Source organism: Aythya fuligula, chromosome 3 (genome assembly GCF_009819795.1).
Source record: "Aythya fuligula isolate bAytFul2 chromosome 3, bAytFul2.pri, whole genome shotgun sequence".
Taxonomy (NCBI): Eukaryota; Metazoa; Chordata; class Aves; order Anseriformes; family Anatidae; genus Aythya; species Aythya fuligula.
The window spans coordinates 83491694-83507308 of NC_045561.1; the positions used below are offsets into that span (position 1 = coordinate 83491694).

The 15615-nt window shown below is 41.7% G+C and overlaps 2 protein-coding genes across 2 annotated transcripts in view; both read right to left on the bottom strand.

The window, feature by feature from the left end:
- Positions 1-3324, bottom strand: part of MAP7 (microtubule associated protein 7) — a 110585-nt gene extending 107261 nt beyond the window's left edge. Inside the window, exon 1 of the mRNA XM_032183892.1 lies at positions 3272-3324. Coding sequence (XP_032039783.1) covers positions 3272-3317 — 46 coding nt within the window. The 5' untranslated portion in view covers positions 3318-3324. The remainder of the gene's footprint in view (positions 1-3271) is intronic.
- Positions 3325-4926: 1602 nt separating this feature from the next.
- Positions 4927-15615, bottom strand: part of MAP3K5 (mitogen-activated protein kinase kinase kinase 5) — a 99141-nt gene continuing 88452 nt past the window's right edge. The window contains exons 25-30 of the mRNA XM_032183859.1: positions 15012-15117; positions 12254-12497; positions 9314-9426; positions 8379-8491; positions 7360-7436; positions 4927-5885 (exon numbers count right to left, since the gene is read on the bottom strand). Of these exons, the coding sequence (XP_032039750.1) occupies positions 5825-5885; positions 7360-7436; positions 8379-8491; positions 9314-9426; positions 12254-12497; positions 15012-15117 (714 nt within the window). The 3' untranslated portion in view covers positions 4927-5824. The remainder of the gene's footprint in view (positions 5886-7359; positions 7437-8378; positions 8492-9313; positions 9427-12253; positions 12498-15011; positions 15118-15615) is intronic.

The window sequence follows — 15615 nt, forward strand, 5'->3', positions numbered from 1 at the left end:
AGGGAAGCAGGAAACGGGAACTGAGGACAGAAGTCGTCGGGGCCAGTTACCCTACTCACACTATGGCCTGGGCACGCTCACCGCTGCTTCCTGTCTGTAAAAACAGCGTGTTTTTAAAATACCCAGTTTGCACACACATCAAAAGAACAAAACGCTTGTAAAGCACTCTGAAAACAAAGGGCACTTGCGCATGTATTAAACGTTTTGGTAGAAATGTGAAATACTTCAAAGAAAAGGCAATGCGCCAAGACCAAATTAAAGTTTTCTCCATCGCTGTATTACTGACAGCATCTGGCAGGTGAGATCCTGTGAAATACTTGGTGCTGTGCTGATTACCAGCACTCTCCTGGCATCTTCCCAGTGTGCTTGTTGGAAGGTGAACCTGAAACGCCCCGAGTTTTGGGCTACTTCTCCAAGGAGAATACATGAGAGTATCAGACAGATGCGAGAAATATTTGGAGGAATCAGGGCTTGATTTTCCCCCCACAAGCACGTTGCACTTTGACTGTCAACCGAGAGCATAAGTCACTGCACCACCTGCATCTCCGAAGACTCTGAAAGTCAAGAGGGGTCACAGTTGCCAACTCCAGCCATTTGGATAAGACAGCCTGCCCTCTGCACGTCACCTTAATGGACAGCTTCAGGTCACTTCCCTTCAGCTCTGACAAAGCTCCCAAAATTCATATTGTCAGGAATTTTCTCAAAATCCACTGAGGTTATAAATACATCTTTTACTTCTTTTAATGAAAGCAAGGACTCACTTTAATAAAAGCAAATATGACACAACTACATAATCAATACTCAGGAGCATCTGCAGAATTAAATCCAAACCAGTTTTACAGGTGCACCATCTTCTCACAGCCTTTTTCACCTTACACACATGCAACATGCACGTGGCTTGTTGTGCTGAAGTTCCTAGCAGCACGCTGCATTTGTGCAGCAGAAGTCATTCTCAGGAGGTCTCCTTCCTGCAGGAAAGGTGGGCATGCAGAGAGCCACCACAGCATTAGCAGCATGCTGTGGCTTGTTGTGTGTCTAGACCTGTACACATTTTTCAAGTGGAAAAGAAGATTGTTGCAAGATTATACAATATTTACATAATTGAGGAAATTATTGTGCTGATCACATTTAATTACATTTAACACCACAAATAACTCCAAGCTGCTAAGTATTAAACTTATTTACCTGTGCTAGTAATTAACCAATCGTCACTAAAATAAAACAGCAGCAGTCTCAGACTATTGCAGATTCTGATTTTTAAAGTTTGAAGTAACACACGGGAAAGAACATCCATTCTCAATATGAAGCCAAAGTGAAATGATGGCGCACACAAATGTAGCAACATCAGCAGAGACCTTCTGCCTATAGAGGCAGCATCACGAAGGCCAGTTGTTCCAGCATGCTTTAGCAGGACGGATTATTCTGTGAAATCCGGACTATTTTGGTTTATGTCTTTTTTAACACTGGCAGTGCTGGGAGGAAGTGGGTGGGGAAAAGCAGCCTGGCTCACGTTAATCACTGTGAATATCCAAAGGCTTGCTCCAGGGTGCGTAGCCCTTGCACAGACACTACCTGACCAGTGAGAGATGCTAAGGAGCAGTATGTTACTGGCTTTCTAAAGCCGAGGGGTGGCTTCTATAGGGGTTTTTATACCCCCACCCACGCTTTCATATTTAATTTAGCTGCATCGTTTTCATTCCACAAGCTGCTGATAAATCAGTTTCTATGTCAGAGCACTCAGAGCTACAGCATCAAGTAGCGAGCCTGAATTTTAAGACTCACTGCAGTACTCCAGTGTTTGAACAGCCTTTAACCGGAGAGGGCTTGCAGAAGAGTAACAAACCCTTGACTTCGTTTTTGTATAAAGAGGCAGGAAATGCCCCATACAGCTGGCTGAGGCCAGGTGAGGCAGAGTAGCACTGGGTGGCGGTGCCCTCGCAGCTCTCTCTGCACCAAGGGCTCTGCCAAAGGCCTGTTAAAACCCACACACATATAAAATATTCTTCTTTCAGCTCATCTCCAGCTTCGATAGACAAAAGAGCCTGACGACACAGTTAACAAAACCACCGCATTAACAAGGCAAGGTAAAGAGTTTGAAAACAATTTGCTAAAAGCAGCTTTAAAACAATGCACCGGCAGCCTGCTTTTCCTGTGGAAAGTGAAGCTGGCGTGGTTGCTAACCCCGAAACCAAAGAGGTGCATCCTTTCTGAAGGGGAATTTTAGAGGGATGGCTGTGATTTGCCTTTTTGCTGTATGCCTTTATTAACGCAAAGCAGCTCTTGGACGGGGCTGCCCGCAGTTGCTGCTAGTTACTGCGCTACCACCAGATTATATAAGATGGGTATTAGAATATCGCATTGTGGAAACGCGCTCGATCAACCAACAGCCGTACGGCCTGCTCAGATGTTGTTTTGATGGGAATCCTCGCTCGGCGACTCAGCGATGAACCCGGGTGCGTGCCAGGGCAGCAAAGGGACCAGCAAAGGGCGAGGGGAACTGTGCTGTGCAAGGAGGGGAAAAGAAAGGAGCGCTGCAAGCTGGAGCAGGGCTTCACAGCCCAACAAGCAGCACCTGCAGCCAGCGTGCCAGCAGGGCAACCCCTCCACCGCTCCCCAAAGCGAGCAGCACCTGCGCCCACAGCGGCGATGCAGCAGCTGATTGCTGGTGCGAGCCCAGACCTCCTCCCTGCACCCTCCTCGCCCTTGGGCTGACACGAGCCGGTCCCACAACGCCCTGGCAGCAGGGCACAGGGCCACCCCCTCGCTGCGGGCTCGCTTCAAGGCCCGGGCTGTTGCAGGGCGCGGGCCCCCGCCCGGGTTTGCCCAATTCTCGCCTCCGTTACCCGGCTCCCGCAGGCGTTCACCCCGCCTGGCAGAGCACGGGTTGACCTAGCGCCCCAACGGCTCGGGTTGACCTGGCGGCCCCACGGCCCGGGTTGACCTGGCGGCCGGCTCTCGGCTCCCCGCACCGGCCCCGGGCGCAGACACCGCAGCGCTCCGGGCCGGCCGGCAGAGCCCCGGGCAGGCCGCCCGAGGGGCCGGGGGGTGTCAGCCCAGCTCTGCTCGGCCGGGCCGGGCTGCGGAGCCCCTTGGGGGCCCGGCTCCGGTCTGCGGCCGCGGCTTGCGGCGAGAGCCGGGGGAAGCCCGCGGCGGGGCGGCCGCGCACCTGTTGCGGGAGGAGGCCGCTGGGCCCCGCAGCCGGCGAGCCGAGCCCTCAGCCCCGAGCCCTCAGCCCCGAGCCCCGAGCCCTCAGCCCCGATCCGCGCCTCACCTGCGGGGCGCCGGCAGCCGCCGCTCCTGCCCGCGGCCTCCGCCATGTCAGCTCCTCGGCGAGCGCCGCCCCGCCACGCCGCGCCCCGGGCAGGTGAGGGCGCCGCGGCCCCGCGGGGCAGGTGAGGGCGGAGAGCGGCCGCCGGCCCCTCCTCAGGCGGGGACGAGGCGGGGGCTGGCGGCTCCCTCCCTCCCTCCCCGGCCCGGCTGGGGTTGCCCTCTCTGTGTTTTCACAGCGTTTCTGGTTTTGTTTTTCTCCCCCCCTCACAGGGGCCCCCGCGGCAGCGGTGCTGTGGTGGTCCCGGGGCTCCTCAGGTGGCCGCAGAAAGTCGTCCTCCCTTAGAGAGCTGAGTTCAGGGCATGAGGTGTCTTACATGGGCAGAAAGGATGGATGCTCTGCTGCACCAGGAGTCGCTGGCTCGCTAAATCAAGAGTTGGGGATAAACATGCCCTGCTGGCTGTGGGCAGGGGCATGGTGCTGCCGTACAAGCACCGGCTGGGCTTGATGCTGAAAGCTACAAGAAACTCCCAAACTAGTAGCTGATGGCCAAGAGGCTACTAAGCTCAAAGGGAGCAGCATGTCCCATAATCAAAAGGTTCCCTCCTGCACATACCATGTCATCAGAGCATAACCTCACGTCTCTCACGTGTGGTCAGTAGGTATGCGCTTGTAGGTATACTCAGGGCTCCCAGGCTGACCTGTCTGATACACTCTGTCCCAAAGTGTTTGTGCATTATGTCCAAGGATAACAACAACTACCAAGTGTCTGAAACAATGGACAGGAGGGGGCCTGAAGCACACAGTAGGGATAGTACCTATACTTTCCTGATTATGCACAGCTCTAGCACACAGATGGATAAGCTACATTGTTCAGGGAAGCACAGTCCCTCAAGCAGGATGAGAGTAGGATGGCTCAGGATAGCCAGGCATCAGACTCAATAAAGCCTTACAGTAGAGAGTACAAAACTGATCATCAGCTGAGCAGCTCTGCAGGTCCGGTGAGGCCAGCAGCAAACCACAGGAATTTATTCCCAGCTGGTGCCAGGCTAGGTCTCGTGGAGACATTAAAATGATCACACTCCCTTCTCTTATACATAGCTGGCATTGCTGAGCATCCTGAGTCATAGATAATAGAGAACAGGCTACATGCTTTCAAACCCCAAACACAAATAAAGTAATGCTTATGCTATTTATGCTGCATAAAATCAGAGGTATTCAAGCTGCAATAGTCACGGGCTGATACTGTGTCATATCTTTTTACTGTGTCATGCTTTTCCTGTTTTCTATTATTATTATTATTACACATAATTGTTTTTCAGAAGACAATTGACCCTAGGAAAATTAACTACATACAAGTCAGGACAGCATGTTCACGTTTAGAAAAAGTACTCAATTTTCTTTTAAAATACTTGTTAGACATGAAACATTCAGGGCCTAAGCTGTTCACCAGTTACCAAGGCTTATGAAGAAAGAAGCTGTTTCTGTCCAGACAAGTCCTACTTAGAACTGCCCCGGAAGGATCCGATGTTAACCCAGTGCTGGAATGCCAGAGCGATGATCAGCGTTGATGGATACAGAATATCCACACTCCCTTTTTATGATGCACGAGAAGAGGCAAATCACAAAGAAGAAAACAAGATGATTATTCCACACACTGAGGGTGGATGGCTATTTAATAAATTGAGCACCCAGAGAATTATGTTTTGCTGGGAAGTGTCAGGTTTCCTGTTCAATCTAATTGCAGTATTGAGAGAACATTCAATACTATGACTATCAAAATCAAATCACAATAACTAATGTGTCAGAAAGGTTCCCTTGATACTCAGTGTGATTTTTTTTTTATTCCAACATTTTCCAGTTCTACACCTTTATTTTAAAAGTTCAAAAATATAGCAAAAAGCAACTCGGAGGTTCTTTTATTTTCATCTGTGTATGTCAGATAGCTTTAGAACAAGCTAACATTACTATGGTCGAGGTGTATGCAACTGGTACAGTTCAGTAGTACATAAACAACTAAAACAAATGCACCATAGAACTTAAGTTACCAAAAATAAACAATATTAAACTATGTAGGGCAATAGGTAAAAACAATTACTTTTAGGTCTTGCACACTAAAAGAAAAATATCTAATTATGATTGAAATTATGAATTTCTACTACAGATTACCGAGATGCGTTACAAAGAAAAAAAACTTGAGAAGTTGTCACATTTTGGTTTTGTTCCAGTGATCCACAGTCACATGAAATCTTACATCAGTTTTCCGTGAAATTAACATCTGGTTACATTAAGTACAATATTTTGTGAGTTAATTTTTGTTTTTCCTTAGCTTTTGAAAAACTTGCATGTATAAACAGTTAAAGTAAAATAATGTTGCAGGTTGTTTACAGATTCCTTATGGATTATAGGCGTAAAAGCAGTCAGGAAGCTGCAGTGTTTTTAACATTGGTAAACAAATACTGGATTAAAGTGCAACAGTCCTTCTGACAGCACACCTGCTCTGTGCTGAAAAGAAACCTTTCCCTCTCTGCAGAGAAGCGAAGAAAGATTTCAGTGTCAGGCATGTTTCTCTCGAAAGTCAGTAATGGCCTTCCAGAGGGTGCATAGCATTCCTCCTCTGTAAAGAAAAAAAACAAAATCATAAAGATGCTCAGGTAAAAGAACACTCTCCAGCCCAAAAGCATTCCATTCCAATTCAGGTGCATTCTGATTTTCTTGTTCTAGTTTCAAACCAATGAAATTCTGCTACTACTACTCAGTACAAAAGCTGATCAAAGGTGAAATTCAACACACACTCGAAGACAGAACAGAGTCCTTTTCTGATTATACAGTACAGGGAAATATTTTGACTTTTCAGATGCCTGCTTTCAGGAATTCAGACTTCTCATCTAAAGGACCTGCATAAACCACAGCAGACTTCCAACATTATGGAAGTGTCAATATCTTACCACCTACCCATTTTAATTTTTAATTTATTTTCAAGCTGCCTGGGAACACTCAGTGTTTGATACATTATATAATTTCCACTTAAACTGGTCCTGCAGTGACATACACACCTGGTATGACTAGCTGAAATCTAGTGTTAGTTGTAGTCCATGAATGTTTCTACAGTTTTTTGAGGATGATAAATTACAGCAAGTTTTGCTCTCAACCTTTTAAAATAAAAGCAAGCCTTTAGTGGGACTTTCAGCGTGTCCAGGTGCAAGGCAAAAGCTTCACTTTAAAAATTCCCTTTGCTTGCCTTTAATGTAAAAGCTTATTTCTAAAATGTAACCACTATCAGCTGTTTATCAGAAATGCATCAAGATACAAAAGATATTGTCAAGCGTTATTTTAAATTTATGCTGAACAATCCAACATAGGGTTAGCATCAGTTATTTTCTTTTGTAACAAAGCACACTCCAGCTCAGTGCAGTTCACTTAACTGTGATAGTCAGCTGAATATGAGCCAGCAGTGTGCTCAGGTGGCCAAGAAGGCCAACAGCATCCTGGCTTGTATAAGAAGCAGTGTGGCCAGCAGGGCTAGGGAAGTGATTTTCCCCCTGTACTCGGCTCTGGTGAGGCCGCACCTCGAGTACTGTGTTCAGTTTTGGGCCCCTCACTACAAGAAGGACATCGAGGTGCTTGAGCGGGTCCAGAGAAGGGCGACGAAGCTGGTGAGGGGCCTGGAGAACAAGTCCTACGAGGAGCGGCTGAGGGAGCTGGGCTTGTTCAGCCTGGAGAAAAGGAGGCTCAGGGGCGACCTTATCGCTCTTTACAGATACCTCAAGGGAGGCTGTAGTGAGGTGGGGGTTGGCCTGTTCTCCCATGTGCCTGGTGACAGGACGAGGGGGAATGGGCTAAAGTTGAGCCAGGGGAGTTTTAGGTTAGATGTTAGGAAGAACTTCTTCACTGAAAGGGTTGTGAGGCACTGGAACAGGCTGCCCAGGGAAGTGGTGGAGTCACCATCCCTGGAGGTCTTTAAAAGACGTTTAGATGTAGAGCTTAGGGATATGGTTTAGTGGGGACTGTTAGCGTTAGGTCAGAGGTTGGACTCGATGATCTTTTGGTCTCTTCCAACCTAGAAATTCTGTGATTCTGTGAAACATTACCTCAGTCTCAAACATTTCAGATCATCTCGTGTAACATAGCAGAGAACATCCATTAATGTATAGTCTTCAGCCAAGAACTACAAAAACAAGTTTAAATGAACATTTTGTTAGAAAACTAATCCGTCTTTTTAAGTTTTATATACTATCTGCCCTTAAAAATAGGGATCTGGAAGAAATCTAAAATTGGGCCAAAATGTGGTACCTCTAACAGATTAATCCATATTGTTTCTAGAAACACAGTGAAACTGCTTTATTTTGATGCAGCATACTCCACACTGACACACCATACATTACTCTAAATGTGTAATGCTTTCACAGCTACTCAAAACTTTTGTCAGCTGGCATTTCTATTGTCATCACTGGTATCTCAGAATCAAAATTCAATGAATACACATTTGAGCATAACTGTTTGTTTAATTTCCTTACAGGTGAAATGTGGTAAGACCTACCTTTTCAAAAGCATCATCTGAATTTGGTGCATTTTAATTTCCAGCTACCTTTGAACTAATCTACATGAGTGATAATTATATGCAGGACTTCTTAAGTCAGCTGAAATTTGGAGAAGCTCAACACCTCTAAAATTATATATCATTTGCTGCAGAACAGACCTTTCTACTTCAGGAGATTTCACTTAACACATTTGCCTAAGGGTGAACGTGTACCCTGTACCCAGGGAATAATCAGTAGGAACTCCTGCAAGATGTGAAGACTGAAAAAATTATGAACCGAACTAATACCGTCTCTTTAACAGGACGATTTATTCTCCTATTTGTAATCAGTTATAGACATTATGTACACACTTTATTTATTTTTAACAAAGGCCTTCATGTTCATGCCTTATTCTTCTCCTCTGAAAAGAGGCTCATCTCTCAAAATTTGAGAAGTAATTAAAATGATTTGTGATCTTCTTGCACTCAGTCACAAAAACAGTACTTTTTTAAACAGTACTTTTTTTTTTTTTTTAATCATTTTAATGATTTGTGGTGCGTGACAAGGCAAACAGGAAGGACTCTTCTCACCTTGTTTATTGTGGCCTCATCAGCTCCTTGAACACTCAACCAGTTTACGAGATCAGGGTCTTCGGTCCCTGTGCCAGTGGAATGACGATGACAGACAGACAATCCAGGAATATCTAGAACAAGCATTTTTTGAGAAAAGACGATGTCTTGACAAAGCAACCTCTTGTCTTTTTTTGGTTTGTTTAAATGCTAAAGCACTGTCTTCAGTGACTTTTCCCTCCAAGCTTAGAATACCACTATCCCCATGTCTGTCTGTTCCTGTAGCCCATACCCAATTACAGCTCACAGAAAGTTATACAACAATCTCTTTACTTGGTTATGGTTACTTATGTTACTCAAAAGTAATCTTGGACTTCAATGTGAAGGCAGTTAAACTAGTGTGTACATCTGATAGATGCATTTTCTGTCCTCTTCAGCGAATGACTACTACCCAAATCAGCATCATTGTAATTGTGTCTACACTGAGGCTCTTACATATTTAACGAAAACATTCAGTGTAACTCACACAGCTGGTGTGTAGGCAATGCCTTGGACAGGATCAGCTGCTTTTGGAAAGTGACACTTCGTTGAAGCACATAACATTGAAACATCAAACTGCATTAGCACTTCCACCTTCTTCAAGGCAGATACAGATCAAACTCAGTAAGCTTTATATGTTGTACTCATATCTCACCAATTCTATCCTCTTGAACTTTTAATGTAATGATCACAATCAAAAATATTTAAATTACATCATTCATTTTATTGGGAATAAAATACAGTAATTTGTTCCTTCAACATGCACTCTTATTTCAAAGAAAATCCTACCAAAAGCAGTGTAATAAAATACCTTTACTGAGACTGGCTCAATAAACATAACAGAAATTTAGCTGTTACTGTCTTCATCTGTGAAGATGTTAGTGTGAAATTTTTCTTTGAAACCTCCTCTCACTTACCTATTGGCTGTGACCTAAGCCGCAGGTTTTTGATTTCTTGATCTTTTTCTTCTATAGCTTGATGTAGAAGGACTTGAAATTCTCTCTCCTTTTGAACCAATTCCTCCAATAACCTGTGAAGCAATGGGAAGAAACCACACATTTTCTTTAGTCTCAATTTTTTCAGGAAAGCAACACTCTTACTAAACTTAAACTGGAAACCTTCTTGACAGAGACAAGGACAGAATTCTTCATTTCTTCACAGAAACATCCTGTCTCTATAGGTTTATTATAGCATACATACAGTTATAAACATCCACTGGTCTGGTTTCTAAAACTAGAGCTCTTCAAACAACAAAAAATAAGTACCTTGTCTCCATATACACATACACCCACTGAACAGGTGGTATGGTAGAAAATTTCAGTAAAATTTCTACAGCTAGTAGTCAGCTTTAAACAAAAATGTATGTTTGCTCTTCTCAGTTATCAAAGAGTTTCATGAGCCAAGGGCTAAACTTTGTCACATCACCCCACGGAAGGCAAAACGCCAACTCGCATCTCTCCTTCACACATTTTACAAAGTATGGCAAGGATGCAGATATGATTAAAGTGTGGCAAAAACTTATGGTTCCATTTCTTAAATGGGGAAGACACATTGCAATCCACACAAGGACTGTCCTTTCCTCACGTAGTAGAGGGTTTGTACCTATCCCCCTATACTATATGAAGAATAAGAGAAGACGAGGGAAAATACATGTTGTCCTCTCCTAAGCATTACTTTTGAGAAAACAGAAACAAACTGGAACCCATTTTTGACTTCCTTCATAACACAAATCCAGAGAAAAAAGAACAGAGATTCAGTGGCCAACACCAAGTTGATCAAAGGAAAATAATCAGAATACAACAGAAAATTTGTATGTGAAACTGACTGTAGTAATTTGTTATTTTAGAAGAGTTTTTGTTGTTGTTGTTGTTGTTGTTTTTGTTTTTTAGTACAAAGGAGGAATTGTGAACAAAATGTGCTGAGAAACTTGGTTAAAGAAATTAGACCTTGATAACATATGTGCATGTTGTAGCTCATAAACCTACGACCTTCCAGTCTTAGAAAGTTCTGCCTTGAAAGAATCACATCTTCATCCCTTCCTTGAAGTCTGTCAGTCTAAGAACTATGCATAAACTGTTCCAGTTTAGTACTTCTTGTTTTTTTGTTTCAGTGCCATATTCTTTTAAGTTTGTTAAGCAATGCATCTTCCAGGACACTGAAAGACAGGGACGTTTTAGACTTCAGCTGGAGAATGGACTACAGAAGTATCCTGGCTTTGCACAGAAAAACTGTTTCTGACGTAATCACTTTGTAAAAGCATTTATCGCTACTTTTAAGGATATGAGGGGCACATAGGCCTACGAGCAGCATCGCTGCATGAGTGCTTCCACACCTGAGTTAACAATTGTTGAAAAGTCTACCCTGCACGTGAACAGCGCTGCTCCGTCTCTCTCTACACACACCCACAGCTTGGTTAGTCACAAAGCAGTTTAATATTCTGCAGAGAGGAGCGAAGCCAACTTCCAGTTAATTTATTCCTCCTCTACCCATTCTGGTTGAAAAAGGCCTATGGGGCCAATAAAAATAATCAGCCACTTGGTAACTACTTGCTGCTTCTGCCAATAAAGCTTTAATTAATACTTAAACTAAACAACTGCCCATATTATTTACCTCAAGATTTCTGTGTGAATGACAGGATGTGATTATTTGGTCAAAGGCTTTGCATTTAGGAAATTTACAAAAGCAAGGTGCTAGGAAACAACACCTCCACAGATTGATCACTTCTGATGCTATTACTTCCCAAGTCTATGCTGGGGAAAGTGAAGCAATCCAAGCAATTTTTTTGATGTTGGTTTTAAATATATCAGTAAGGTAAACTATTTCTGTGGTCATCGAAAACTAAAAAATGAATTGTAAGGTGAGAATTCAAAAATACTCATACTCTATTAAAAATAGTATATATAACGTAGTACTCTATGGCAAAGTTTCTGGACACATTTAAAAGTAAAGTGCAATTTAGCCTTTCAATTCAAATTGGGTCAATAAGTACGCAGAATGTGCTGGCAGCACATAAGCATAGCAATTGTGTTATTGAAGATATGTTCTCCTATCAAGGTCATATTCAAAATTTACCGAGGTCAGTGAGAAATGCAGTGTCCTAAGTCAGGTGCTGCAAAGACTAAAATATTTGCTCTAAGCAGACTATCTGGTATATTTTAATGAAAAAACAATTACTTATAAAATTATAATTTGTATAAAATAATGGTAATTGTATCTGTCTGTTTTTATTTAAGAAAATAAAAATCCATTCTACCTGAAAGTAGAATATTTATATTTCTGAAATATCCAGTTTCTGGATCACTTACTTTAAAACACACATTTTTTTATTTTTCTTTGATGAACAGATTGGTGTTTGGTTTTCAAAGAAAAATGTAACGCTTGCTTGTAAACACAGATCCTGCTGCAGTGAATTCTGCACACAAAACATCTCAAAATTTCCTTGTTCAGTTCGTGTGCGGCTGTTGACTAGCTTGTGTTTGTTCTCCGAGAATAACTACAGAAAAGAACAGTGAGTTCTGCCATAATGGAAACAAAACATAACACCATTCATCAGCCATATACAGCATATGAAGGAGAGAAAAAGCAGAAACTTGGCAGCAAGCTCAGCTTTTCCAGACCTTCCTTGAAAGGGCACCTGAAATCGAGACTGACTTGATTTCAACTTCCATCACTATGATTCTGAAATTAATGAAGTTAATGTGTAGTTGTGACTGGTCACGTACAATGGCCATCATTTAAAGGAATGAGTTGCAGTGTTATGGAATTGATACCATTGCTACTATTCTAGCATATGTATTTCAAAAGCAAAACAATATGTAGTCTCAAGTAGGTTAGTGTCTCCTGATGTCCAGACTTACCTGTTAGTCTCTAATTTTAGCCTGCCCAGCTGGACACTCAGCGTCCTGTGAGCAGCCTGGGAGTCATGGGATACCGTAGAGCTGAGTGTGCTCACACCTGAGGTAGCTATTGCATCTTCCATGACAATGCAAGGCTGTTGGATAGTTTGATTCTGAGGCTGGTCATCTTGATCTTCTTCAACTTCTATATCATCTTGATCTGCTGCATCACTTTCCGATGCAAGACTAAAATGTGGCCTCAATTCTGTTAGAAACATTAAAATTAAGGAAAAAAACATGAAGGGTAAACATTAAAACAAGAGCACGCCTAAGTGACTATCTAGAGATCGTCCCCAAACTTTCAAATAATATTAATTATGATATTAATATTGTTATTCACCCAATGTAAGGTCACACAGAGCAAAGAACACTGCATTTGATCAGAACTTGCAGTATGAATGCTGTCTGTTGTCTAGTGCAGGATTGATTGAGGACTTGCTGAATTGCATGGGAAATTTACTGCTATTCTCTTATTTTTGGTGAATGGCTGCTACTACATACAGTAGTGAGGACATAACTACCTTACAAATATTTCTATTAATAATACGTATTTATGCCACATTACTGCATTATATTTATGTTATAGCTATCAAGAACAGCTGTTATGTCTTTCAAATAATAACTGCAGCTGACCATGAGTTTGAAAGCTTTAGATTTGAGGATTACCTTGGAAAAAATTCTGTTTTCTGGTACTAAGGTCCATGCAGCACCACAAGTACTCTTGTTTTATTCTATTCTCAGTGGTGTGCTATTTCTCATGTGTCTGACCTTAGTTGTTTTATTAAGTAAATAATCATTATTTATTATATCCAGCTATTCCTGTTGTTGCTGTTTTGGCATATTTAGCAGCCTCTCATTAGAGGAATATCATGCTTACAAAAAAAAAAAAAAAAAAAAAAGAAGTATCCAAATATACAGAGGAAATAAACAGACCTCTTTCCCAGCAATGAAGGTGGCACACTTCCTCCCCCCAGTTATCAGAGAGAACACTACCTATTGTGTAGTGATATACATCCACAAAACCATGGACACAAAGCTACACACACACTCTGTTTTCTCTTATTCCTTGTTAGAACTACCTACGAGAGTTTACCAGCTATGGCAGATGTGCACACAAGGTCTTATATTCCTACAAAATTTATTATTGCAACAACATCTGTTTGTTAATTCTAACCCTTTAATATAAATCCTCCTTCCTTCCTTCAATTGTGGCTCCGTAAAACACTCCCTTTAGTTTCCTCATCAAAACATACTTTTTAAAAAAAATCACATTTGTTTCATAGTTTTTTGTCCTTTCCTTTCTGCTCAAGAACAAGCAAATTTCTCTTCTTTTCAAAAGGGGTATTCACGCTTTGATTCAAATCACCTCTTCATAAGAGAAAGCAGATTTATTATACAGCTGTTCCATGAATATTATTTTTATCCTAGGGAAACAGATCTATGTATGTTTTTAATTTTTACATCACACTACTAGGAACTGAAGTTAATTTTGCCATTGTAGAGCAAGCACCAGTAAGTGTAAGTATAGGACATCTGTTTGTTACTACTCCAAAAGTACCCCACAATTTTTAAAAGTCTTAAACCCAGAGACTAATCTTCACATCATCCATGGAAGAAAAACCACAAAGAAGAGATCAGACAAGCAAGGGGAAGCAGTCAGAAGTATGGTAATGCAATTAGGGAAGAGGTGGATGATCGTCACCTGAAAGCTACTGGGGCACTGGGAATTTTAAGATTGACCTGATACCAATAATGCTGATACTTGGCTGCATGGGGATAAGAGCTCAGCAAGGAGAAATTCTGCAGTGCTCCTATTATACAGCAAAAAAGTACATGTTTTATATGATATTCAGTGTTCTAATCAAAAGCAAGATTTTCCCTTATGACTTAAAAGTCTCACAGAAACCCTTTATGCTTCACTGGTTGTACTGGGGATATGGAAAATAAGCAGAACAGGAAGAGCTGTAACTTATGTTGGAATCTATAGATCCCCTTGTTGACAATTTCAGTCTTTAACCCATCGCAGAAAACAGAAACTGAAGTATTTTTGACTCCAGACTTAGAGCATTAAATCATATATTTGAAAATTTCACCACTAATTCCAGTGCTAGGGAATAAAAATCACAACATTAGAAATTAAGATGCAGCAAAGAAATGAACTCTGCAAATAGGCAAACAATAACAGAATGGTTTACATTTCTTCTATACAGAATTCTCCCCTCAGCTAAGCTATGCATTCTACCTCAACAAAATTCAAAATACAATATTCAGTCTACAGGTTTTGATCTATTATTTTCTTTAGACAACTTCTGATGAGGAGACAGAGATTTTTGAGTATTTAAAATAGCATGCCCTTAACCTGTGCTTTGTAAAACACCTTCTGAAAAGTGGTATGTGCTGGGCAAGTTGTCCATCCTTTGGATTTCAAGAGGCAGTACTGTGCTACTGTGCACCTAAATAAAATAAGGCCCCAGAGTACCTTTGTCTGCTGCTGCTCACTGGGTTGCAGAATTATTTAGAGGACACATCTTGGAAAGGATAACTTTCCAAAATAACTTGGACAACATGCTTATCAGTGTTTAAGTTGCAAAACAGATGGTGAACAGGAAAACGTCACTGCTGGTTTCAAATTCTTAAGTGAAGCATCATAATTGCAGCTTTAAAGCACATTTAAGGAGATAGGTAATTCATACTTGCCGAGTAGTAAGAAACAACTCACCTGGGACCAGAATGGTAATAGCTGTCTGCACAGCTTTTCTAATTATGCTGTCCAGTGCAAACATCCAATGTGGCTTGATGTTATGATTTCGGAGAACTTTATTTACCTAGAAACAGAGAATTCAATTCAGAGATTATATTCTCAACAATCTGAAACTGTAATTTACATCAGAACTGTGTAAAGTGTTTGAACTTAAAGATGCTGTATCAAACAGGTGATTTAAACTATTTCATGTTTACATTAAATGCAGAAAATGTTCATAAAATAGTGGATGTTGGCAATGCTGTATGTCAGACAATATTTTGTGCTTTTTTTTTTTTTTTTTTTCCTAAATAAAATACCAGTTCCTGTATTAGGTGATTTTTGATGACTAATACCAAAGTTTATTTAACCTTCACAGTCATGGACTGAAACCGTAAAAAAAAATGCAACTCCATGACAAAGACCAAGGACCATATTATGAAAGTCTCACAACTTAAGCTAATTAACCTTGTTACTTTTTCGTTACGGTTTTCACTGTTCGCTCTGAGCAATACTTCACTATTTTAAAGGATAATTGTAGGAAATACCAAAGAACAAATGTAATGCTTTTCCCCCTTGATTC